General features: G+C 39.0%; 2 protein-coding genes across 8 annotated transcripts in view; both read right to left on the reverse strand.

The window, feature by feature from the left end:
* Positions 1 to 18,024, reverse strand: part of LOC130562883 (uncharacterized) — a 33,605-nt gene extending 15,581 nt beyond the window's left edge. For 2 of the 3 annotated variants that reach the window (XM_057348204.1, XM_057348196.1), the window contains exon 1: positions 17,870 to 18,024. The gene's annotated coding sequence lies outside the window, so the exon portion shown is untranslated. Of the gene's footprint in view, positions 1 to 1,339; positions 7,778 to 17,869 lie in introns of those variants that run through there. The other variant, XM_057348211.1, reaches the window with a different exon arrangement.
* A 1,410-nt stretch (positions 18,025 to 19,434) lies between these two features.
* adad2 (adenosine deaminase domain containing 2) lies at positions 19,435 to 25,000 on the reverse strand. Of its 5 annotated transcripts, none has more exons than XM_057338551.1 (8): positions 24,937 to 25,000; positions 23,792 to 24,336; positions 23,514 to 23,649; positions 23,084 to 23,251; positions 20,984 to 21,198; positions 20,637 to 20,871; positions 20,226 to 20,358; positions 19,435 to 20,081 (listed from the first exon to the last, which is right to left on the reverse strand). In XM_057338551.1, exons 2-8 carry the CDS (start codon positions 24,306 to 24,308, stop codon positions 19,971 to 19,973), a joined length of 1,515 nt encoding a protein of 504 aa, XP_057194534.1. In that variant the 5' UTR covers positions 24,309 to 24,336; positions 24,937 to 25,000; the 3' UTR covers positions 19,435 to 19,970. The 5 variants fall into 5 exon arrangements, with proteins under 5 accessions (XP_057194534.1, XP_057194526.1, XP_057194543.1 ...); XM_057338543.1 differs by lacking the exon at positions 24,937 to 25,000 and adding an exon at positions 24,695 to 24,792; XM_057338560.1 differs by lacking the exon at positions 24,937 to 25,000 and adding an exon at positions 24,695 to 24,778 and having other exon boundaries at positions 23,792 to 24,349.
* Positions 25,001 to 26,100: the final 1,100 nt, after the last annotated feature.

Raw genomic sequence — 26,100 nt, forward strand, 5'->3', positions numbered from 1 at the left:
TAGCTGAGAGATAATATATGGTTGCCGGTGTCGATAGCTAGCATGTTGTCGTGTCTCGTCATGAATGTGTGTAGTGCTTGTAAATGAAGACTAAAAAAACACAATAAACATGTTGTGGTAAAAAGTAGCAGATTCTTTAGTTCAGACCAGTAAACCGCGTAAATGTTGAACAGTTTAGTCGTTGAGTAGGCTAATGTTGTCGTTATATATACATATATACATGCTATGCACTGTTTTCATAGCGTATCTGGGTCCGCCGGCTTTGTAAACAAACTCACGTGTATTATTGAGCTGCCAGCAGGAAATCTTTGCGACAGTTTTTACGACACTGCATACAGACAATTCCGCTAAACAACCACGTGGGGCAACAGTAAGCAAAAGTTACTCGTTGCCGCTTTAATGCATGCTCACTACAAAACAAGACATTTGTTTTAAATGACTATTTTATAACGCGAAATCTAGATTTTTATTTTTTTATGTTGTGAGAGATGTGGTTGACCGGACCGAGTTAGGAAGAATGTTCCATCAGGAAGGAGTTGTGAAGGAGAATGAGCGGGAAAGCGATCTACTGCCCTTTTGAGAAGGCAATTCAAGACGCCGAAATAACCCGCCTTGTTGGCAGAGACTGTTTGCACTAGCTCCGCCCACCAATGTGTGATTCGAATAGAGAAAGTGTAATGACACCATTTCAAACAGTGTAGGTGTAAAGTCTGCAGCTTTGCACTGGAGACCAGGGTTCTAATCCACCTCTCGCTGAAAATGCTCTTTTACCTTTTTCTATCACATTACAGATCATAAAGGCATTTGTTTTCAATAAAATTGATTTAAGACTTAAAATTCATTTTATTCATAACGTTTAGGGTAAGGTTAGGGGTAGGGCTTTAATATCGCAATAAGTTGCCATCATTTTAATAATTTTGATAAATATAATGATTTACACACTGTTCTTATTGCATAATGTTTAATGCACAACAATACTGAGGTGCAAACAGTATCATTATCTGCCACTGTTTATAAGTACCAATAGCATCTAACTACTTAATCCAATGAAAATACAGGATTTAACAAAAACCCATACGCTGCGTCCACAATTGCATACTCTGACAGTACGTACTGAATTTAAATAAGTACCTTTACCTCGGCCGTTAAAACAGTACGTTCTATATAGTACAAGTGGGTGTAGTATGAAAACATTTCGGACATACTGCGTCCACCATGTTTTATGGTCATGTGATGTGACCCGTATGCTCTTTGACCTATGACGTTTTAACAACAATCTATACGCAAGCGTTTATAAAAACATAATTTAGTGACAAGAAATTAATTTATTGGCACTTACATTAAAAACGGACGTCCGCCTTAAAGCGGCAGTCCGTAGGATTGGCCTCTTTGTCGCCATCTCAGTTTGTAATTGCTACTGCAGGTGATGTGCGGAGGTATTTATTTACGTGAGTTGTGATTCGGCACTGCTCAACTGCGCAGATGAGTCTGATGTTTTGAGTCGTGGCCTGTGACAGTGCACCGGTGAGAATCTTCACTGTACATCAGTAGTGCATAATAAACACAGATAACATGTCAGATGATATAACATGAAACAAATACGAACATAAACAGACACAAATAGCGCAAATGGAGGCTGTGCTGAAGAGTTTTGATATTATTTCGGGTGCTGGGTCATTTCCATACCTGCCAACACTGCCGTTTTGACTGGGAGTCTCCAGTTTTGTTATTTCTCATGGAAACTCCCGTAACGCGAACCGGACAGAAGATCCCCGAACGCGGGTCTTAAATGCTGACAGGCACGGTCATAAATCATTATACACCATACAACTATATATACTATATGCAAAGCCTTGCCATCACATCCGGGATATAGCCTAAGTAAAATCACAGGCTTCACTTGTCCGTGCTAATTCGCGCCACATGAAATACAGATGTGGGGAGGTCATTTCTAAATCACACGAGGTCCCTAGATAATACTAATCCCCTGCGAATAGGTCTTAAGTTACATTTATCACAATGAACATAACAAAGAGATAAAGAACAACCGATGAAACTGTACCCGTCTATATTAACACAACAAGTGCGCTACGGTTTTTGTGTTATCTATTGAAATATTGAAATGTCTTACCTGTTCAGAAGAAATAAAGCGATGTCTGCATCCATTTACAATACTTTCAGATCACAGAGTTCACGCCACCTTTGAAATGCCTTGCCAATATTAATTCTTGTTTTCGCACGAGTCCGATCACATTCCCTGTTTCTTTGTAAACTGTCATCAGTTCGTTCTTTCTTGTTTTTCACAAATGATGAATCCCCAGATGTCAACACTGCTTGGCGTTTAAAAGTAAAAGTACTAAACGCCGCCATAAATAATACTAAACGTTGTATGAAATCCTACCCAGCAGTTGTGAGTACACTACACGCTATAAACCGCCTGTCACTCGCATCCACATTCAGCCGGATCCTCTTTGTTCTGTGTACGAATGTGACGAAATGACGCATAGACGAAAGACACCACATAAGGATCTCCGGGAAAGATGACCCGACAGGGTAAATTACAAACCATTATTACAGGCTTTCCATCGTGAATCCAGCAAGAGTAATCACACAGTTTTAAACACCGTTCTTTCATGTACTTGCTCAATAATTGGTTTTAGCTAATTTTTACTCAAAAGAACTTGCGGACTGCCGCTTTAAAGTTTTCTGCTATATTTATTTGATTTTGTTTTGAAATTTGACCATTGCTCAGCTCCCGTAGCATCATGGGATATAAAACTGTCCTGTCATGAATCGTATGTCCGAAAAATCAGTATGCAAAAAACAGTAGGCGAGATATACCCGGATGGTCTATTACTTCCGTCGAGATTCGTGAGTGTGGATCGGATGGACACTTTTCTATGGAAGTAGGCGATTTCGGACACAGCAATAGACTTTGGAGCGATGCAACCGAAAGTCCTAAAATACTAAATACAAAAATATGTCATCTCTGAGCCTCCCTATTGGCTCCATGAACCACGTGACCACACGGCTGTGAGATCGAGTGTCGTAACTCTCATATTCAACGGTAGGGCTGTGCAATTAATCGAAAATTAATCGTAATCGGCAATTTTGGCCTTCAACAATTACAAAAATAATCGAGGTGAAACGATTATTGTGCCGCATTCCATTTTGCAAGGATCCTCTCTTTTCTTGTGGTATAAAACCACAGCGCAGTTTTCGTTTATAGTGGTTCAACTGTGCTATTTTCTTTACATTTATTTTTCAGTTGAATTCACATATTAAAAGCCAAGCTTTTAAATTTTTCTGTTGTTTCAAACGTTAAGGAGTAATCGTGTTAAATAATCGGGATCTCAATATTGGCCCAAATAATCGTGATTATGATTTTTGTCATAATCGAGCAGCCCCATTCAACGGCTCCTGCTAATCACTTATTGTCCTTGTTTGAGCCTTTTTGACATATATGACTGTATGTACATATAAACATGAACACCGGTTAGCTTTAAATAGACACAGCTCCATAGCCGCGGGAACGTATTTTGGTGTCGTTCATTATTTGGGGTACTGTGTTTTTTTTTTGCCAGGGCAGAAGTTATGACTGTGCCATGGGCGAAGCGCTTCAGTTTAATGTTAATAAATAACGGAGGCAAAATGAGTTGCTGCCGAGAATAAAGAATGATGCCAGTGTGATTATAGGATAAAGCATAAAAACAAACATATAAACGCATGTTATGCCTATATGCCTATAGCAGTAGCGAACCGTGACGTTTGAGCCTTGGCCCTCTGTGCACGTGCAACACCTCCCCCCAACACACACTTACAGTAAGGTATTTTTCCTTACTGTGCTTCAGAAGTGAGACGCAACAAGCCGAACACAGCAAGACAGTTCACCAAAATAACACGCAATACAAATACAAATGTGACCCTGGACAACAAAACCAGTCTTATGGGTCAATTTTTCAAAATTAAGATTTATACATCATCTGAAAGTTGAATAAATAAGATTTCCATTGATGTATGGTTTGTTATTATAGGACAATATTTGGCAGAGATACAACTATTTAAAACTCTGGAATCTGAGGATGCAAAAAATAAAAACATTGAGAAAATCGCAGTGTAGCAGGGCGTTGCTAAGAAGAAACAGATTTGTTTGAATGCTCTCTATTGGTTTACCACTGTAATGATGTTTTGGAGAGTAGATGAACCCGAAAGCAGAATTCGTAGATTTTCATAGATACCAAACTTGAGTGATTAATTCCCAAAGAGCGGGCAGCAGCGAGTGAAGTTTGTAGGTGTGTTTCCAACCATTTTTGCTAGCGATTTTGCTGCATCCACTAAAAAGTTTAACTAAACATAGTTTAATATCTAAACATAAAGTTTGGATATATTTAAGGTAGTAAATTTACAAAATATCGTCATGGAACATGATCTTTACTCAATATCCTAATGATTTTTGGCATAAAAGAAACCTAAAATAAATTTTGATCCATACAATGTTTTGTTGGCTTTTGCCACAAATATTCCTGCGCTACTTAAAGGGGTGGTGCAAGGGTGTGTCATGCATTCTCACTTCTTTACAATGTTAAACATGCTGTCTTCTCATGTTTAACATGGTCAACTTGTCAAAAAACGAGATGGGCGTATTATGTAGTATTTTTGTGCTCGATACACTCCCCCAGCGATCGTACAGGTTTCAGAAAGTTTTTTTTCCAACATATAAAACTGTTTCGTTACAATTTTTCTTAGTCCCTTATTGGACAATTCTCCCGGAAAAGCATACTGTATGGCACAACCACGCAGCAGCAAGGAGAGCAGGAGAAGGAGCATGCGCAGACATTACTTTCACTTGTGTGCAGGAGAGAGATAGAGCATACGTTCGCGAAGTTCAGGTGTTTGTTTGTTCACTGCATTTGGGTGATGAATGTTATATAAATTCACAATGTTATTTGAGGACGTGGCTAGGACGTTTCTGGTACGTTAGCAAAAATGACCAGATTCATTAATCAAATGACCATGTGTCCCCGTTATCTGAGGACCAGTACATCACGTCGCTACAACGTTCTCCATGGGATTAATTCACGACGTTATTTGAGGACGTGGCTAGGACGTTTCTGGAATGTAAGAAAAAATTCAAAGAAATGGAACATTGCCAAGACGTCTTCAGAACGTGGTCACAAAGTAATGTCACGTTGACCAAATGAAGACGCACTGGCGACGTTGTCAGAACGTACCGTGTTAGCTGGGATCGTTTTCCACTCACAAGATACATACAATATAAGCATATACCATGATATGTACTTTAATCTGTGTCCGTGTGGTTATGGTGAGAGTGACTGACAGATCGTTTGTGATAGCGCTTCTCGGCCGATGTGTGAAGCCAAGCTGGAAAGCGATAACTTTGCTATGGTTTTGTTTGTACAACTGTACAAACAACTGCTTGTGTAGTTTTACCAGCATTTGACTGATGCTAATGTTGTCCCATGCAGGTAAAAGAAGCTTGGGAGGTGCTTGGTTTAGATTGATTGGACCACTACCAGAAACAGAACGCAGCAACAAGTATGTCCGTACCATGACTGACTGTACACCAAGTGGGTGTTTTCAGAACCCATGCAGTCTAAGACAGCAGCTAGGGCTGTCGCGATTATTAAATAATCGTCTCATCGTGATTGTTTGACCTCATCGCGATGGTTTCAGATCATCGCAATTATTGCACATCTCTATAGAAGACACTAGGGGGAGCTGTAGTGTATCTGCATATTGCATATTTTAGTGTGTATATTGTTACTAAAGCATGGTAATACTTGTAAAATGTACCACCACAACACAATCACTTAAAAAAAAAAAAACACATACAAATTACCTGCAGTACAATTTAATATTATTTAAGCAAATCTCAGTGTGAAAACCAGTCTACCAAAATTTCATTAACACACAAGTAAAATTTTATTGTAGTCTTGCAAGTGAGAAAAAAACAGACTAGAAGCTTTTCTATGACTGATAGCATTTTAATGGTGGCTTCAATTCACCCCTGATCAATTTACTTAATTTACAAGTATTTGGTGGTTGTATTATTGACAGGTAAAAGCCTAAACCTTAAATATATGATGACCCAATTTTTTCCGATGTATTTCCAAGAAAAAAACATAGTCTTGTATTCAGAACAATATGGTCGTTTCAACCGCTGAATCAAAAATGTATGAGAATTAAATGTCAAAGCTCAAAAACAGACAATTAATCGTCATAATCGCCAAAGCCCTAAAACAGGCAATTAATCGTCATAATCGCAATGATTTATTAGACAATTAATCGCCAATCAAATTTCATAATCGTGACAGCCCTAACAGCAGCTGAAGCTGAGACAATGCATTATTTTAAACATGGCAGCTTTCACAAGGATGTAACCGATCTGCCTTTAATTTCAGATCGGAAATGCTTGCCTCAAGATTGTAGAAGAAGCTGCACGACAACATTTACTGTGTACTATTGTGGCCCGGTTTCACAGACAAGGCTTAGCTTACGCCAGGACTAGGCCTTAGTTAATTATCTGCACGCTGATGGTAAGAATGTTTCATTTGTCAGAGCTGTTAGATAATAAAAGCAAACTCTTACAGTGTTATTTGTGTTTCACAGTATGCACCTGCACATCGTGTCCATTAACAGTCACAGAGGTAAGCTGGATTTTCACACAAGAAAACATATGCCATCAAACTACTGTGTGTGTGTTCGTGCATGTGTGTGTTTTAGGAGGAGGTTCCATTGATTTGCCAGTGGTGGTGCATTCAACAAGTGTATGATAGACTATCCAGCCAAGATAATAATATTACATCTGTAAAGTCACTGTTGGTAAAGTGAGAACATATTAGTGACTGTTGGAACTGCCATTTGCGGGTTTCATTCGCGCACACACAGCCAATCTAATGTTGTTTTTAAACGCATCATTTGTTTTTTTCATGTCACAGACACCCGATGGTAGTCAAAACCATTGCTGTCTATCTGTCCTTCCGGTTTTCCTCCCACCTTTTCGATTTCAACATGGCAGTGGAGTGAAATCTATTGTGGTCATATATTAAGCAGTTGCATGTATGCTGAATATGTGCCTATATACATGCATGCACATATACATACATGAATACAAACTTGTGTCTTTACTTTACCAGGTGCAGCAGCCAGCCATTGTCAGAGACCTACATTCAGCATGGGACTGAATACAAAGTCACAGAGACTTATTCCATGGGGAGGTGACAGAGCCTGTATTTTTGCGGATGCACAGGGACGATCACCAAAATGTCATCAGAAAGGTCCTGAGGGGTCAATTCTCCAAGGCGAAGGATGACTTTTTGTTTGTATTTCAGTATCAAGAAGACATGGAAACATTTTTTAGCATACTGTATTGATAAACACGGCCTAAAGGTCAATGCCATGTTCCTTAATCAGCAATTTAAGTAGATGAATAGATTAGTGAGTGAGGGAGGGAGGTAGAGAGTGAGTGTGTAACTGAGGAAGGAAGGGATGAAAGGAGGTAGTGAGTGAATGAATGACTAAAGAAAAGAAGGAACAAATGTATAAATAAATAAATTCAATGAATTCAGAAAATTCTGTGTGTTTCTTAAATACAGGCAAAGTATGCTAAAATATGTAGCGCATAACATATAAATAAAACACACTTTACTAAATGGTGTCTTAAAATTCAACTTAATAGTTAACATTTGTATTTAATTTTTCAATTATTTAATTGGGGTAACAATTTGTGCCACATATTAACCTTTACATATTTTGCCAAAAAAAAGTATTTAAGAGAATCATTAATAAAAAAATAAACTTAGTTTTACTATAAACAAAAAACATTTTTTATAAATAAAAATCTATTTTTCACTGCTGACATATAACATTTTGTCATGTATTTTCATTGGTATTAAAAATAAATAAAAAATAATAGAAAAAACTATTTTCCGCTCTAAACAGGATTCTTAGTGTATCCCTCGTACGCTTCTCCAAACCATTACAAATTGTAATGTGTTTAATGTCTTTTGATGTTAAATGCAATGTTCAATAAAGAGTTTATTTAAAAACTATTTCCGGTATGGAACGAACTTTTTTTTTAACTGCCGTAAATTGTATCGACCGGACGTGGCGTCAGTTTCGCGCATGTGCAGAACAAATCGTGTTTCCGGGACGGATCGGGTAGCGACAAGGAGGCGAGGATCGAGGAGGCTTTCTGAGGAGTCATGAGCGAGGATACACATGTGTTTCCTTTGCGGAAGTGTTTTATCCACTAAACCTGACGTGCGCATTATTCTCCTCCCCCTGCACATCGTCACATCTTTAGATCATATTCAAACATGCATAAATGTGGTAATTACGCTTTTTTTGTAAATGTATACCCATTTCAGACAGTATAGTTAATACTAATAAAGTTAATATATTAATATAGTTAATATTTATGTATAACATATATTTGATAAACCTTAAATAAATTTCTGACCACTTTTAAGCATGTTTTTAACTTATTTTATTGTAGTGGAGATTATGAAATCTGCCTAAAGTATGTATTTAACTTTATTTTTTATATTTTCAATGTGCAATGTGTACAGTCAAAATTAATTGATGATGCTTTGAAGTGACGCTAAAGGGAGCGAGGATATGCCATTTCATTTCTTTTAATTCCTCGGTCCTCCCTTCTTTTCCTTGTTCCCTTCCCTCGCATCCTGAAGGGGTGGAGCTAAGACGCGAGGAAAGGAAGCGAGGAAAGGAAACGAGGACGCACAAATAAGAATTGAGAAGCACCCAAGTGAACATGTCGGGACACGCTCCCCTGGGTGGCAAAACACCCAGCAAAATTGCTGAGGAGAATAGGAGAAACAAAGAGACTGGGACTAAAACACGCAATTATTTGCTGAAATTACAAGCAGCTGGACTTGACGATGATCCTTACCACTTCCCTAAGGAACCAAGTGTTCCTGGACACCGAAATGTTGCGCGTCACTGCGTTTCCTGATATTGTAAGCAGTCATTTTGCTGAGTGTTTTGCCACCCACAGGGGCGCACTCCGGCGTGCTCACGTGGTGTTCACGTGGTAAAGTGACAACACGTCTATACCCTCTGTCAGTACACTATCCGTCCGCGCATGCGCAAAATGACGTAGTAGAAAACGCGCATGCGCAAATTATAAAACGATTTACGACACTGCACGATCTGTTCCACGCTTGCGCACCTTTGTACATAAAGTAAATATACTCAAAACGTGTACTTAAGTACAATACTCAAGTAAATGTACTTCACTACTGTCCACCTCTGGTCACTTCTGTGTGCACACTATGCGTTCTATCAAGTCATTTCCACTGTAACGTTTCCCCAGACTTGTTTGTAGTTCTTTCTTCATGTAAGTGCAGATAGTCTATAGGCAGAAATGCATATTATGTTCCTTATTGTGTTCTGTAAACACCATTGAAGGGATATTTTCCTCATTTAGATTATATAGATAGATATATTCGCCTATATAGACCCATACTAATACAAAATTACTCAATTTAAAGTTAACTAATATTAGCAGCTTTTAATACAAAAACGACACAAACCGTCTTTGACAATACTACTGACCTCAGATCGAAACACACCAAGTTAAGTAGGCCTAATGCCATACAGCAATGAATCGCAAAGGGGAGTATGGAGGAAACTGAAGGTTTGCAGTGACAGAAAGACTCAGACTTTATTCCACATGTAACCAAAATCGTGTATGTTCATGTAACAACCACGTAAACACGTCGTAATGCATGGCGTAAGCTACATTTAAAAACATCAAAATAGACCCGCCGTGAACTGTTAAATGAAAAACACAATGTAGCCTACAAAAATATGCCGCCAGTTGTGCCGCCTGGCCGTGAAGTGTTTCATCGCATGCGTGATACCAATAGTGTAGGGAAACCGTGACGTTTTCTACTACGTAATTACACGCATGCGCAGAACGGATCGTGCAGGCATCCCGGATCGTGTACTGACACCCTCTATAGGGAACATCTGCCAACTTTTATTGAAAATAGTATTTTTAAGTTTTTAAATATTATTTTTTACGATAGTTTAGGTTATCACAGTGGGCCTAGAGGGCCCTGAGGGTTATCGCCAAATCACAATCTGTTGTACGAAACTAGTTGCGTGGCGGCAGCTAAACCATCCAAACATCAACCAATAATAACCATGGGCAAACAATTCACACGATTTATTAATTAAACACAAGTGCATGCTGCACGTCGACAGCACATAGAAATCAACCCGTAACGTTACACATTCTGCTTGTAGACCTAGCCACAATCTCAAATAATGAAATAACTGTCTTACATTACTGCTGGCCTGCATACAAAACTCCGAAAGAGGCCTTTCTTTCTTGGTTGACGCTGATAAAGTCCTGCATGAGGACATTAATGTTCAGCAAAAAAAGTCTGAAATTCGTTTTTGCGCCATGTGGACAAGACCGCTCGTGACACTTCATTAATGCTGTGACGTCATGAGACACTTGTGTTGTCATTGTAACAGTAACGTTATTAATGTTTTCAATAGATATTAGTGAATAGACACATTAATAAAATGTATTATATTTATTTTTGATAAAACATAGCCCGCCCAAGGCAGCAATGCTTACACTAACCGAAAATAGCTGTATTTTCTTTGGATTAAGTAGAAATAGTAGTTAGATGCTATTGATACTTCTAAATAGTGGCAGATAACGTTACTATTTGCACCTCAGTATTGTTGTGCATTAAACATTATGTAAGGGATAATGTACAGGCAGCCGGTTGTTATCGCAGAAATAAGCAGCATCCAGGTTACAGGGTGTTATTAGTTTTGAGCGGTTGTTATTTGAAAATAACAACCCTTGGAATGTCGCAACTGGCCAATCAGAATCAAGAATTCAAATGAGCCGTGTAATAAGCAATAATAACAGAGTGTAAATCATTATATTAAAAAAATATTAAAATTATGGCAACTTATTGAGATATTAAAGTATTAAAGCCCTACACCCCAAACCTTACCCTAAACCTAAACTTTAAGAATAAAAATGAATTTTAAGTCTTAAATCAAGTTTATTGAAAACAAATGGCTTTATGATCTGAAAGTGACCAGAAAAAAGACCTTTTTTGAAAAGACCAGACTCACACCCGCTCTGATCTGTACTTCACACAGTCACCCACCCCCTGTGCAAACCCCCCCCCTCCTGCCTCCCCCACCATTCTACCTGCACTTAAGGTATGTGTAGAGGATGTGAACCGGGTCTTCAAGAAGCAGAAGACCAAGAAAGCTCCAGGCCCAGACGTTGTTTCACCTGCCTGTTTAAAGGTCTGCGCTAACCAACTGGCCCCCATCTTCACACAGATCTTCAACAGATCTCTGGAGCTGTGCGAAGTTCTCCACTGCTTCAAACGCTCCACTATCATTCCAGTCCCCAAAAATCCAAAATCACTGGACTTAACGACTACAGACCTGTCGCGCTCACGTATGTGGTTATGAAGTCGTTTGAGAGACTGGTCCTGGCCTACCTGAAGGACATCACTGGACCCTTGCTGGATCCTCTTCAGTTTGCCTACACAGCAAACAAGTCTGTTGATTATGGAGTCAACATGGGGCTGCATTATGTTCTACAACACCTTTACAGACCTGGGAATTACGCAAGGATCTTATTTGTGGACTTCAGTTCAGTCTTTAATATCATCATGCCTGACCTTCTCTCAGACAAACTGACCCAGCTCTCCGTGCCCACCCCAATCTGTCAATGGATCACTAACTTCCTAACAGACAGGCAGCAGTTTACTAGTGAAGCTGGGTAAACTCACATCCGGGACTCTCACAATCAGCACTGGTGCCCCTCAGGGATGCGTGCTCTCCCAACTGCTCTTCTCCCTGTATACAAACGATTCATTGCACTGCGAAAGTCTACTCTGTCAAGCTCCTGAAATTTGCAGATGACACTACATCATCGTCCTCATCCACAATGGAGACGAGTCTGCCTACAGACAGGAAGTTTCAGAGCTGGCTGTCTGGTGCAATCACAACAACCTGGAGCTCAACACGCTCAAAACAGTGGAGATGATCGTGGACTTCAGGAGAACCAGGGAGTTTTTTCCTGCAGGCTATACTCAGCCTGAACAATTAAAAGCTCTTACTACCCACTGTCCATCATATTGCACACTTGCACATTGCACATAGCATCTGGAAACTGTACATTGTAAGAAACAATAGGTTAAACCTGTAAATAACACATCTGTACACTCTTTTAAAAAAATTATGTTGTTTTTTGTCTATTTTTTCACTTTTTGTATATAGTGCATTATTGTTTTTATTGAATTTCTCATTTTTTCTATCTTAATGTATATTTGCACCATGTGTACACTTTCTTCTGCACTAAGCTCCTGTCGCCAAGTCAAATTCCTTGTGTGTGTGTAAACATACTTGGAAATTAAGCTCCTTCTGATTCTGAAAAAGGTAAAAGAGGGTTTTCAGCGAGTTTGATTAGAACCCCGATCTCCTGTGCCACGCTAAACAGACTTTACACCTTACGCCACTGGAATCGCTGTTTAAAACATTGTCGTTCTTACACTTTTTCTATTCCAATCACATATTGGTGGGCGGACCTAGTGCAAATAAAATAGTCTCCTAGTAGGGGTCTCTGCCTTTATTTATTTTTGACACGGTTTCAGTTTTTCTTTTGCTCGACGCCAGGGGGTGCACTTCCCGCGGCAATGCACAGTTTTAGCAGTTTAATGTACTGACTAGTGATGGGAATTATGATTCATTTGAGTGATTCGTTCTTTTTCAGTTCGTTCACCAAAATGATTCGTTCAGTGACCATTTCTATAATACGCCAGCAGGTGGCGAAAAAAAGTTGCGTTATGTCAGTGGTTCCCAAACTTGTTACAATGGCGTACCCCCCAGGGATTTAACATCATTCTGCGTACCCCCTTTCTTAAAGTCACAATTGTGGTCTCAAACATTTTTTTATTTGCATTCTAAATACATGTAACTTTCTTTTATCAAACAATAAATGATACATGACTCATATATAAATAAATGATTCACTGTTTAATGAGATGGATGTGCTTGAAATGACTTGCATAACTCTGTGATGTTTGGTTGTATCGGAGAAAGTCTGAGTCTCAAACCATTCTCTATGCAGTCTGTGTCGATATTTGTTCTTTATGTGGGCAAGTGCTGAAAACCCACTCTCGCAAAGATACGTTGTGGAGAAGGGCAGTAATGTTTTCAAAGCGCGATCGGCTAAGGCACGATACTCTGCATGCAAAGCTATCCAGAAGTCTGTCAGTAATTTTTGTGCTAAGTCGATTCTCAAAGCGCCACTCGTAGAGATTTCAATGAGACTCTCTCGCTCAGAAACAGGAAGGTGCGCTGTCCTGTGTGCACAGAATGGATTGCGAATCCAGGTGTTTGAATTGTCTGTCTCGGGAAAGTACTTGCGCAACTGCGAAGACAGCTCAGAAAGGTGTTTCATTATGTCACGCTTAACGCTGTTAGTAAGGCTGTGTTCGTTTGCTAGCAAAAAATCATGTAATGATGAAAAGGCTTCGGTGTTGTTCTCGTTAATGCAATTAGTCCAGAGAGCAAACTTTCTGATCATGGCCTCAGTTTTGTCCTGTACATTAAATATGGTTGTGGCAACTCCCTGCAATCCAATGTTCAGCTCATACAAACGGGAAAAAACATCACCCAGATAGGCCAATATTGTAAGCCACTCTTCGTCATGTAAGCGGTTACTCAATTCAAAGGGATGGTCGATAAAAAAAGCTTTAAGTTCATCCTTCAATTCAAACAATCGTGTGAGAACCTTTCCCCTGCACAGCCATCGTACATCAGTATGTAGTAACAATGTGACGTGGTCGATGCCCATTTCATTGCACAGTGCAGAAAACAAACGAGAATTCAAAGGCCTTGCTTTAATAAAGTTTACAATTTTTACAGCATCTTGCAAAACTTCCTTAAGACGTTCAGGCATTCCTTTGGTGGCCAGCGCTTCTCTGTGGATGCTGCAATGTACCCAAACCGCGCAGGGCGCAACTGCTTGCACACGTGTTACCAGTCCACTCAGCCCGCCCGTCATGGCTTTCGCTCCATCAGTATAAATGCCCTGACACAATTTGTCCACTGAAGTCCATGTGATGTTACAAAGCCATCTAAAAACTTTGAAAATCTCCTCTCCAGTTGCTCTGCCTTCCAACGGTTTGCAAAAAAGTACATCTTCCATAACTGAACCATCATAAATATACCGGACATATGCACGCAGCTGAGCCAAACCAGCTACATCCGTTGATTCATCGATTTGTAAAGCGTAGAATTCGCTGGATTTTATGCGAAGCAATAGCTGTTTTAAAACGTCTTCTGCCATATCAGCGATGCGACGTGAAACTGTGTTGTCTGATGACGGCATCTTCTGTGTTGTTTTTTGGCTTTTTCCCCAAGCATAATACCCGCAATATCAGCTGCAGCAGGAAGAATTAAGTTCTCCACAATAGTATGGGATTTGCCCGTTTTAGCCACTCTGTAACTCACCATGTAGGATACTTCCTTTCTTATTAAGGTTTTCTGACGCTGTTATTGTGGAAATATTATTCAGTTATAAGTATGATTTAATTACCAATATAATCAATAAGTGTTTTCTTTCATTAAATCATTAAGCTGTGTGTTTTTATCTAATGTGCTTGCTGTTTTGCTCAGTGGAAAGTGCTGTGATAAAAACAGAACAGTGACAAGCAGAGCGAAACCACAAAAAGAGGAACAAGCTTGCAGAAATAGAACAGCTCGTTTTGACAAGTCTAACTAACAACACACACACTCAAAGAGTCACATAGGGAAGGAATGTTATGAATTAATCCAATGCATATGTTTTAAGTATAATCATGAGTTTTGATGTGTTTTATTGAATCATAGGATTAAGAAACAATGCTGCATAATTAAAAGCATTAGATGATTGAGTTTTTTACTGAAAGTATTTTTACATGTTGTTTTGCGATATGAAACTGTCTCTAGACAACACTTCCTCAAATTAGCAACTGACCGCAGGTTGCAAAACATGTGTTGTGCAAAGACGTTGTTTTGCAGATATACGTGGTGCACGTTGATGGTGGGAAGGGAGCAGCACTCCTTAAAAGGCTAAAGAACAGAAGATGAGAAACGACGTCACATACCATATAAATATATGTGTTTTGAATGATTTGGGTTGTTGGCTTATGGTGGAGTGAGGAGGTCGTCTGACAACCCAAAGCTTTGTTACCCCTTTTTACATCTGATAATAAACTTCTAATCGATTTTGAAGAACGTCTCTGTGCAAATTTTTGAACATGCAGGACTGCCTTAAAAGTCCAACATTATAAGGGCCTTACTACTCCCGAGTTGTCTTAACTGTCTTTCGAAAAACTCTAGCAGTTTATTTTTCAAAGTCGCATGCTTTGTTTCTAAATGCCTGCGCAAAAACGCTGGCTTCATGCAGTTATGAAAGAGTACTTTTGCACATATAACGCACTGTGGTTTGGGATTTTCGTCACTGCCAATGTAAGTAAATCCATATGAAATGTATTTCTCATCATATTTACGCCTTTTTGATCGTCTTTGTGCAGACTGACGCTGTAGTCTCCGATGCATCGCTATCTGTGTCGGTGTCAACCGGAGCGGGTGGTTGACTTACACCTGCAGCCGAAGTGCTGTTGGAGGGACCCGGGGTGTGGTCAGAGGACTGTGGATCATCTGAGCTGCTGGGAGTGGATTTTCTTTCTGTGGCTGCGGGCCTATATCTTTGCAACCACTTATCCATTTTAATTTAACAAGCAGTTGTTGCTTCGTTCCAAGCCGCGTGCAGTCAAATTACATGCGGTACGTAAAGACGTGCGCTTACGCATGAGTGGACGCATATTTTTTGATTGGATGTCATGAATTTGACCTTTTATGGCACTACGTGACTACTATTTTGCTGTGTGTACACTAGAGGGAGCACGTCTTTATATTTAGCTTGTGAGAAAAACATGACAATGGTTGATTGTCAGGTGCGTTATAATTAAGTAAACAGTAGATTTCAGGATTTTGTTCACGTACCCCCTCCGTCACCTGGCGTACCCCCGAGGGTGCACGTACCCCAGTTTGGGAACCACTGTGTTATGTCAACGAACGTATTGGTGGACATATAAACTGATTACAGGCTTTATTAAAATGTGTGTCTCTGATCTACTCATTAAATAAAGAAAAATAAGTCTAAATAAGTGGTTCAGATGACCAACGCACAAGGTTTTTCTGCATAATTTAATAGTTAATTGTTTGGTCATTTACACATTCATAAATCTGGGATTATGTTAAACGTAAAGTTTATGTATTTTAAATAAACAAGCGTGCAAAGTAGCCTACCTGTAACTGCGCTTTGCATCCGCTTTCTGCTGACTGCTGAACGGGACTCACATGCTAAATGACCGACCTACAGTGTACACTCGTTCAATTCGTTCATTTCGTTCATGAACGACATGTACCAGTTCGTTCAATTCGTTCACGAACGAGATCTCTCTCTCTCTCGTTCAGACTCAACAGCGACTGGTCAGTGTGGGCGTATTCGTTCAGTGGACGATCTAACCAATTACACGTCCCTTTACAGCCGGAACTGGAATGCTATTTGCTGACGTGACGCTAATGACAGCTAACCAATACTTTTTTGTTTTACAGTTTTTAGAGAAGTGCATGACATGAATTAAACGTAATGAAGTCGTTTTTATTTGAAAGAACAATAAATGATACAAAATGCACACAAAACACCTGTGCTTGCAGTACACTAACTGAGTAAACAGGGCTTGACATTTTCCATGCAATAAAAATGACAATGTTAATTTGTCTTTGTTACATTTAACCATCAGCTTGCATTATTTAATTATTTTTGTAAGGATCTTTACATTGTGTCCGTTTCTGTACTTGTTGATCAAGAGACCTCATCTTTCATTTCGTTTACGAGGCAGAAGTAACAGCTCGTTCATGAACGAGAATCAGCGGGTCTCGTTCAGACTCAAACACAGGCTCGTTCAGTGAAGGGCGTATCGTTTAGTACATTCAACCAATCATATGCTTTGTCAAAGCTCACTCTCGAACGCCATTGGCTCGTGCTTTAGACACTCTTTTAAGCCAAGACGCTCTGTGCTCGAGGGAGAGATTTCAGTGAACGAGAAATATGAGTCATTGCATTTCGTGAACGAGAACGATTCGTTCACTTAAAAGATTCGTTCAAAAAGAACGACTCGTTCACGAACGAAACATCACTAGTACTGACTGGTGTGTAGTTTTAAGTGGTCGAGTTCACTCACTATTACATACAAGAAAAATAACAAGTAAATAAGAACAGTTTTGTTGTGCATTTGGCTGTATTATGTTTTAATAACATACAGCAGCCTATATGACAGCTCAGAGAGTAGAGAAGAGAAGCAGACCATGGGGCCGGACTTACAAGTTAGTCATCCATTTTTTTTTTGTTCAAGACAAGAACTTCTTTAAGTCAGTCACATAAAAAGGTAGACTTGATTTAATTCAAATCTAAAAAGTAAGACTTATTAGTCCTAACTAATTGCAGTGAGACCAGTTGGCCCCTGAGGCGATTTCGAACGCAGAGCAGTTTACAGCTCATTTGACGTTCGACATCACTGCTTCTTGAAAGGGCTTATGACAAATAATAGGCTATCTATTAGTTTGACTGGATTCAAACTGTAATTTAAATATCTAATTTTTTAAACCAAAATTATTAATAGTAAACTTGCAGCCGTAAATCTGTGCCTTAAACGGTTAGAGTACGCAGTCAACATTTCGCATTTCCTTGGCGGTATGCTAACTATGAATAAATAAAACATACCTCCAACCGCCCACTGTTTTCAAGGTATCATTTTGTTCGTCCAAGGTCCATCATCAAGAAGCACATCGGCAAAGCTACCGGTGCTATACACTACAAACCACACATTTTATATATCGATTCGAAGCTCCTGTGCTGTGGTTAGTTCAGCTTTCGTTGGTATTACTTTCATTTTCGAAAAGGGCGGGCAAATGAACTATGCTTTCAATGCTATACGTCAGGGCTAGTCAACTGGCGGCCCGTCAATCATCTTTTCCTGGCCCGCCTTAACATTTCAAACAAGTGGAGAGACTTTAAGAACGATGTGCTTTAAATGCACGTCCTCCTGAGACGCCACATCTTTAAAAGCCCAAAACGCTGCCACATTCAATACAAAAGTAATTCCCGCGGCTCATAATGATTTACGTCTTATAAAGCGATTTGATCGGTCAGTCCAAGAAACTTAATGTTATTTTCAACGTTATAATCAGCAATGCATTGCACATCCACAGGCAATCGGTTTGCGATAGGTCGCGACCTAAAACGGGTTTTGTGCCCTTGAAAGTAGGCTAACTGTAGGAAGGGTACACCACGTGAGCGGCTGTCTCAGATAAGGGGAAAACGGTGTTGTTTTTATTACTGCATTCATTATGAATAATGGCTATTTTTACGAAAAACAGCTGTTCATCTCCTCCAGAACTCGCACTATACAAAGGATCTGCCCTATAAGTGCGTGGGGCGCATGAATGCGATTGGAATTCACCCGAAGATGTGATAATAGCGTTCAGTTTCTTGCACAGTTCGATTGACTCGCTTTATAAGACGTCAATTTAACGTCACAAGGGGCAGGGATTACTTTTGTGTTGAATGTATTTGCGTTTTTTACTTTTATTGATTTAACTTTAATTAATTCAACCAAATATCTTCTTGAAAAAACAATGCCACCCACATCTTGGATGTACTGGAGAACTGTGGGTGAGTAAATTAGTAGCAATTTTTGGGTAAAGTAATGCATTGAGGAATATAAAATACAGTTAAAAAGACAATATTCCTTTTAATTTAATATCATGAAAAGGCACAAATACTGGATGCAATATTTGTGTGCATGTTTTAATATATGACCTATAAGTAACATCAACAAAAACAGTATAAAAGGAACAAAACGAAATAAATAACAGAAGAAATGAGGATATGATAAAAAAAACTGGCCCGCATCCTATTTATACTTTTGGAGTCTGGCCCTCAAAGAAAAGTAGTTGAAGACCCCTGCTATACTTTGTGTAAGTTTAGTTTAACTTTTAGTGGCAGTTTCCCAGACAGGGCTTTAGCCTATAGTCCCAGACCAAAATACTTTAAATGTTAGAGAGCTGTCTAAACTGAAAACAGCACCCACTGACATATCTTAAAATACCGGCCTATCGGTGCCATTGTTTTGTCTCAAAATGCATTAGTAATGTTTGTTTGCAAGAACTACTTAAATAACTTTCTTAGACCAAAGGTAATAAGAAAATAGCTGCTCTGTTGACAATAAAAAGACGTTTACAAATTACAATATCTCAATAAATCATACATGCATTCCGTTCACACCAATACTCTGATACAATGAACCATCTTCACAATGTATTTTTTATTATTGCTTTACAAACTATGAATAAGAGAATTATGGGAGGAATGAGCCTTACATGCCTATTGTATGTGTTCTCGACATTCAGTAAAACTACTGTAACATTAATGCAGGTAAGTCAAAAACATTTGTTCACATCCCTCCTTTTATACAAAAAAACTTCAAAACACCATACCACATAATCTAAACACTGCAAAAGTAAAGAAAGCACAAAAAAATTACATAACGCACAATCACACTAGTTGGTAGTACTCCAAGGTATTATTCACATTTTGGAACAAAAACATCTTCAACAGAAATCTACAAGTTCTACACTTATATACCTTTCAACCACCTCAATGTCTAATAATGAACACTATGAACCATGACTGCTTTTAAGCATCAAAAACCTACAAAAACCAAAGGTAGCCATCAGCCGAACATCAAACATTTAAAGCAACAGTTGAAGCTTGAAATAGCTAGCATCCTAAGAGAACCCTCAGCGTGGGTTAAACCTGTCATTTAACGAAGGAAGCAATCTACCAATTGTTTGGAGTTCCAAGGTCCAGCGTTATTGGTCAAGAACTGTAGATTGACCATAGTCTTGGTTTCCTGATATAGATGAGCAGCCATCTACATAGAACAGAAGACAATTTAACAGTGCACACAATGCGTTACGTTTACAGTATACTAATTGAGACTCAAACAGTTAAAGCATTAAGCAAAAACAACTTTTAAATTGATGATGATGTTCTCATCCTAACTAAAGAATCATACTTTAGCATTGCAGTATGTGGCAAATGACAGAAAGTCATGATGTCCGGCCAGTGCTGAGACTTTCCTGAAGCAGAAGTACAACGCTCGTTTACAAAGTCTGCTGGAGAATCCAGGACCACTTACAAATGGAGAACTGAAAAAATGAATTCAAATGCAATCTAAGTATAGAAATAAGTTACAGTTTATAAATAAGACTAAGCACTATTAAATGTAAATCATTCAAAAGCAGTTTTTTCAATATATCAATATCCCACATACCCGCCAAATATAATTCTAAAAAAACAAAGCGGTGGGCAAGTACATACTGTACATAAGGAAGATTATGAACAGAGTAAACTACATTTTTAAAGTAAACATTTTTAACAGTGTATCTATATGTAGTGTATCAAAAATGCAAACAGTACGACTGACTTGTTGATTGCATATCCGGTTGTGCAGTCCAAAACCTCAATACTGGAGTCACCCAAACACCAGTTAACACTGAGGTTACTGCAGTGGTCTGAGCTCTCGACAGGCCCCACATTCACTCCACTCAGAAAAAGCACAGTGGCGTGTTTGAATGGAGGTGGCAGTGCGTCCTTCCAGCCAGTGCCCAGGCGTTTGTTGATAATTTCAGACACTTTCTCTGAGCAGTGCCTGGAATCACCTAGGAAACAGTCGAAGAGAGAGTTAGCAAATACTACTTTTCTTTTGGCATTTAAAAATGACTTTTTACTGACATATATACTGTCGGCCATCTGCTGATGCTCAAAGCTTACCAAGTACAATGCTGGTAATGTAGACTGGGTTAATAAAATGACTCAGCAGCGCTCCCTGCACTCCAGTGACAGTCCAGCGGGTGAGTTTATCGCTGCTGGACATGCAGCAGATGCGAGCACCCCAGATGCTGGGAAGCAGGAAGGCAGCGGGAATGAGAGAGCCTCTGGCATGGCACTGCAGTTTCAAAGAGGAGAACGCACTGCTGTCAGACTTCCTGTTAAAGACAAATATATATAAAGTACATTAGGAGTGAACCGGAATCGTTGACGATTCGATGCTTCGATCGGAGGAGCCTGATTCGACTACCAATCTCACAGTCAAATCTTCGCAGAGGTGTTATGCAATGGGGATCATGTCATTTTGGTTATATGGGCAGTGGTGTAGCAGACGGGCATGCATGTTCATATATATGATGTAAAGAAATGGGACATTTTTAGGGTTGGGTACCGAAACCCCCGCGTCTATCCGTGTCTTCTGTGCTGTGAGACCGGTAAAGAGAAGCAGCACGTTCGCCACGCACCCGCAAATGAATGTGTACACCGTTTCCAAACATTTGTCACTTACTGAATGTTTGGGCATTTAAATATGAATTAACACCTTCTCTTTAAATGCACGTAGTCCGTTACTTAGACTGAACTTTGCGCTGCATGATAAAAAAGAAAAAAATTAAGTAAAATAACCAAAATCACCATATACAGTATAGCAAGCACGGCGCAGACTTTTAGAACTGAAAGCAAGCGTGCGTGTCAGGGGGACGGAGAAAGAGTTCGCAGGAAAAAAAGTGAAAGGGACTTTTTGACTGTTTAAATGGTAAGATGCTTTATTGCATTCCTCCTTAACATGCAGTAAATAAAGTCACTTTATTGGTAGTTCATTGGTAATGAACGTGCTGCAGTCCTGTTTGTAAAAAATAATTCATTATTATTGAGTAGTTTTAAAAATAGTTTTGAGGCGAGATCTGGTCTAGTATTATATGGCACAGCATTGTTAGAATTTTAGAATTTGTGGCTTGTGTTTTGAAAATTACGTTCCCCTACATTTCAGACATTTTGCCTAAACACATTTATTTTGCACATCGTGACTTGATTCTGGCTTATTTCGTTTATTTATTATAAAGGTATATTCTGTTCTAAACAAATTCTGTAAATTAATGTTTTTTGGTGCATCGATGTTGCGCTGTACCCACACATGCTGGCGCGTACACACACACACACACAAACACACATACGTCTGATTCGACGTGACAATTCTGATTCGACTATGTAAATTCTTAGTCGGGGACGCCCCTAAAGTACATACAGTTATTTATTATCTATAAGATATATTTAGTTTATACGTATAACATACACAAGCTGACAAACTATACTCAATCTGTCACCATTTATACACCTGTATATGACTCTTTTTTCTGTAAGAGACAAAAGAAGATAGTTTGAGAAATGTCTCCGTGGTTTTGTGTTCATATAATGGAAGTCAATAGGGGCCAATGTTGTTTGGTTACCAACATTCTTCAAAATATCTTCTTTTGTGTTCTGCAGTAGGGGTCACTGAGTGCAGCTATGACACGTCAGAGGAGATCTGGCCCTCCCGGCTGAGCCTGGTTTCTCCCAAGGTTTTTTTTCTCCATTATTCATCATTGGAGTTTGGGTTCCTCGCCACAGCAGAGCAGTGCAGTGTTAGCTTGCTCACCGGGAGACTGCATTTATTTATTTATTCATTTATTTATTAGATATTATTTATTATAATGATCTTGCTTGGTCTATAAACACCATGCACTGTGCTGTGTTTTACCTTTCTGTGTTTTTCTTATTTGCTCCTGTAAAGCTGCTTTGGAACAATGCACATAGTGAAAAGCGCTATATAAATAAAATTGAATTGAATTGAAAGCACGTGAGGGTGAGTAAATGACAAAAGATTTTTCATTCAAGAGGACACGTTTGACCTTTTTAAAGGTTTTGGCAGATGCCAATTTCATTCTGATTGATTTACACTGATTCAATCTATAATTTCTTTTATCAAAATGTGTGTTCATTGGGATCAAACTTATGACTTTTGCTGCTAACGCAATCCTCTACCAACAAAGCTTCTGGTATACTTACAGAAGTATGCATTGAGCTGCTCCTTTAGGTGTTTTGTTAGTATACAGGTGAAGGTAAGTATGTGGTTTGAGCTGAAGCAGTGGTTCAGATGAAATGCTTCCCAATATGGAGCGCTGCTGCAGTTCTGGATCAGAACTGTAGAACAACAGGAGCTGCTTGTACAAGTACCTGTGACGTCACACAAGAAAAGACATACTTCTTTTTAATTACTGTAGACTAAAAGTCTATTATTAAGTTTATGTGAATACATCTGTCCCAGAAACAGATAACGTGCATAGATATTCTGAAATACAATAAGTAGCATTTCAAATCTTTTCATTTGGTATAAAAGATTGTTCAGAATATAACAGTGCAAAAATTATGTAGAATAAGTGTTTGTAATAACTCTGTTTATATTTCCCTGTCTTTCACTACACTCAATTATTTGCACCTTTTGAGGGCTCTGCGTGCAAGGACAATGGCGTGGCAATCGTGTACCACAGAGCCTGTGTAAGAAACCCAACCACTGCAACAGCTGAGACCCGATCCCAGAGCTACCACTTCATACTCGTCACAGCGCTGCCCACCTGTACCACACACACACATATCAAACATATTTAACCATTCTTAAAACGGTTCTAAAAACAGCTTTTATACACACAATGCAACTTAACGTTTCTAACCAAAAGCACAGCAATTGTAGTGTTTGTTGGTTGGACGGATGCTTACCTCTCTCCAGTACAAAAGCAGCGAAGCAGCTCTTGGTGCTGTGGTATTCTGGACATTCCTTGAGCAGCATGTCGAACCGTTCAGTGCATACAGCTGTTATGCGTTTTTTGTGCCAGTCTGTAAATTTCACAGACTGCTCATGCGCAGAGTTTTCCAGTCCTTCCAGGATGTTTTCACTTGCTGTTATCTCTGCCAGACTCCATGCAGAAGGAGAGTCTCTGTCAGATCCCAAGTCCTCCACTTCGAATGGAGACTCCAGTGGCTGGATTTCTGAAGTTTGGGGGCCTACATTAGAAGCTTCCCCTATATCAGCAAGGTTACAGAGGTCTGGTCTAGTGGAATCACAATCTTCTCCAGTATGAGGAGAATCTTCAGACTCCGTGTAAGGGACAAGAGGCGTAAAGCTGTCCCTGTGGATGCCAAAGGTGGGCTCGCGCTCAGAGGCAAAGCGCATCATAAATGTGGCAGCCATTCGTGGAAGACGTTTCCCCTCTGTATTGCCACTATTATCTGCCATTATCTTCTGTATGGTGTCGTATTAAAACCTGGATTGATACACTGCAATTTATGTTCATGTTAAGAGACGGCACACGTTGAAATAAACATTTTTGTGTTCAGTCAGCTTTTGACTCGTGTATTTCAGCCATAAATTGTGAGAAATGTTTCTTTTTTGTCGGGCTTTTAGATACTGAACACGAAATATTACATTGGATTTACATTAAAGCATATCAGAATTCATAAGAACTTGTGTAATTGTGTAAATGTAAGTTAATAACCGACTCGTGGTCTGCGCCCAAAAGCTAAAAGGCTCGCGAAGCTTAATTTCATTTTAAATGTTAAGTTGTTGCATTACTTGGCGTTTAATAACAACACAGGACTTGCTTACACGCTGTTTAACTGTACCTGACTTAGTAAATCCTGTTTATTGTCACATCCAGAACTTAATCAGCACTCCTTGATCACTTCTTGCTCGCTCGCTAATTATGAAGCACAAAGTAACGTTACACAGAGTCGGAAACGTTACGACACTGCAGTCACGTGACAGCGCTCGCATTTATATTGTACATAAATAAAAAAATGTTTACACTTTATTTAAAACGGTAGATTTAAATGTATAAAGAGAAATAAAGGCCATCTGCACATACCTGTTTTCAGTCTCCTCCTTCCACAACAGAGACGTCTAAAGTGTTTTACTGCGGTCAAGCCAGCCACCGTTCAGGCTCAGATGCGCGCATGTTGAGTGGTTTACGGTAAATTCCAGGAACGCCGCTTGAAAAGCTTTATTTAAATTTAGATGATCCGCGTCTCTTGTCAATAACATATTTCTTGTTTTACGTTTAGAATATCTCGTTTTTTTCGTCATTGATGCACTTTTTTCTCAGAATGTTTGCATTATGATTGCTGTTTATATTGTGAAAACAATGTCTCTGACTGTGACTTAAATATTTATTATTTTAATGCCTTTTAGACCTTTGTCCTGCAAATAAAACGGTTTATGCAGTTAAGTAGTTTGTCTATTATCTGTAGTCTTACGAATTAACCATGTTAATTGCGGTAAAAGTGTAGTAAACATGGTATTTGGTGTATTGATTATGCAAAACCATGGTTTTATTACAGTACCCATGGATTTGAACAGGTTTAACTACAGTATGGTTTTTGAAAGCATTTTGTTGCATTTTGGAAAAATATTATTCCAATAAAATGGAATATACAAACATTATTTTTCATAAGTAGAAAAATATGATTGTGGGTTTCAGTAGGAGCCATCCTTCGCTATATACACACAATATGGATTTATTTCACTGTAGCGTTTTGCAGAAATACAATTTTTTCATGATTAAAGGACCTATAGAAACATTATTTCTAATAAGTAGAAAAAACTGATGGTCAGTTTCAGTAGTGGGCATCCCACACTATATGCACACCATATATGGATTTATTTCACTGTAGCGTTTTGGAGAAATACACATTTTTCCACTTCAAATGCCTATAGAAACATTATTTCTAATAAGTAGAAAAAAATTATGGTTGATTTCAGTAGTGGGCATCCCACACTATATGCACACCATATATGGATTTATTTCACTGTAGCGTTTTGGAGAAATACACATTTTCACACTTCAAATGCATATAGAAACATTATTTCTAATAAGTAGAAAAAACCGATGGTCAATTTTTGTAGGGGGCATCCCACTGTCACAGTTTTAGTCTGTTTTGGTATTGTATTCTGTATTCCTTTGCCTGAGTTCATCATTAGTTAATTAGTGTTAGTGTTATTTTGTTTCTTGCTGGAGTTATGGCGCATTCAG

This window comes from Triplophysa rosa, linkage group LG1, assembly GCF_024868665.1.
Source record: "Triplophysa rosa linkage group LG1, Trosa_1v2, whole genome shotgun sequence".
Classification (NCBI taxonomy): domain Eukaryota; kingdom Metazoa; phylum Chordata; class Actinopteri; order Cypriniformes; family Nemacheilidae; genus Triplophysa; species Triplophysa rosa.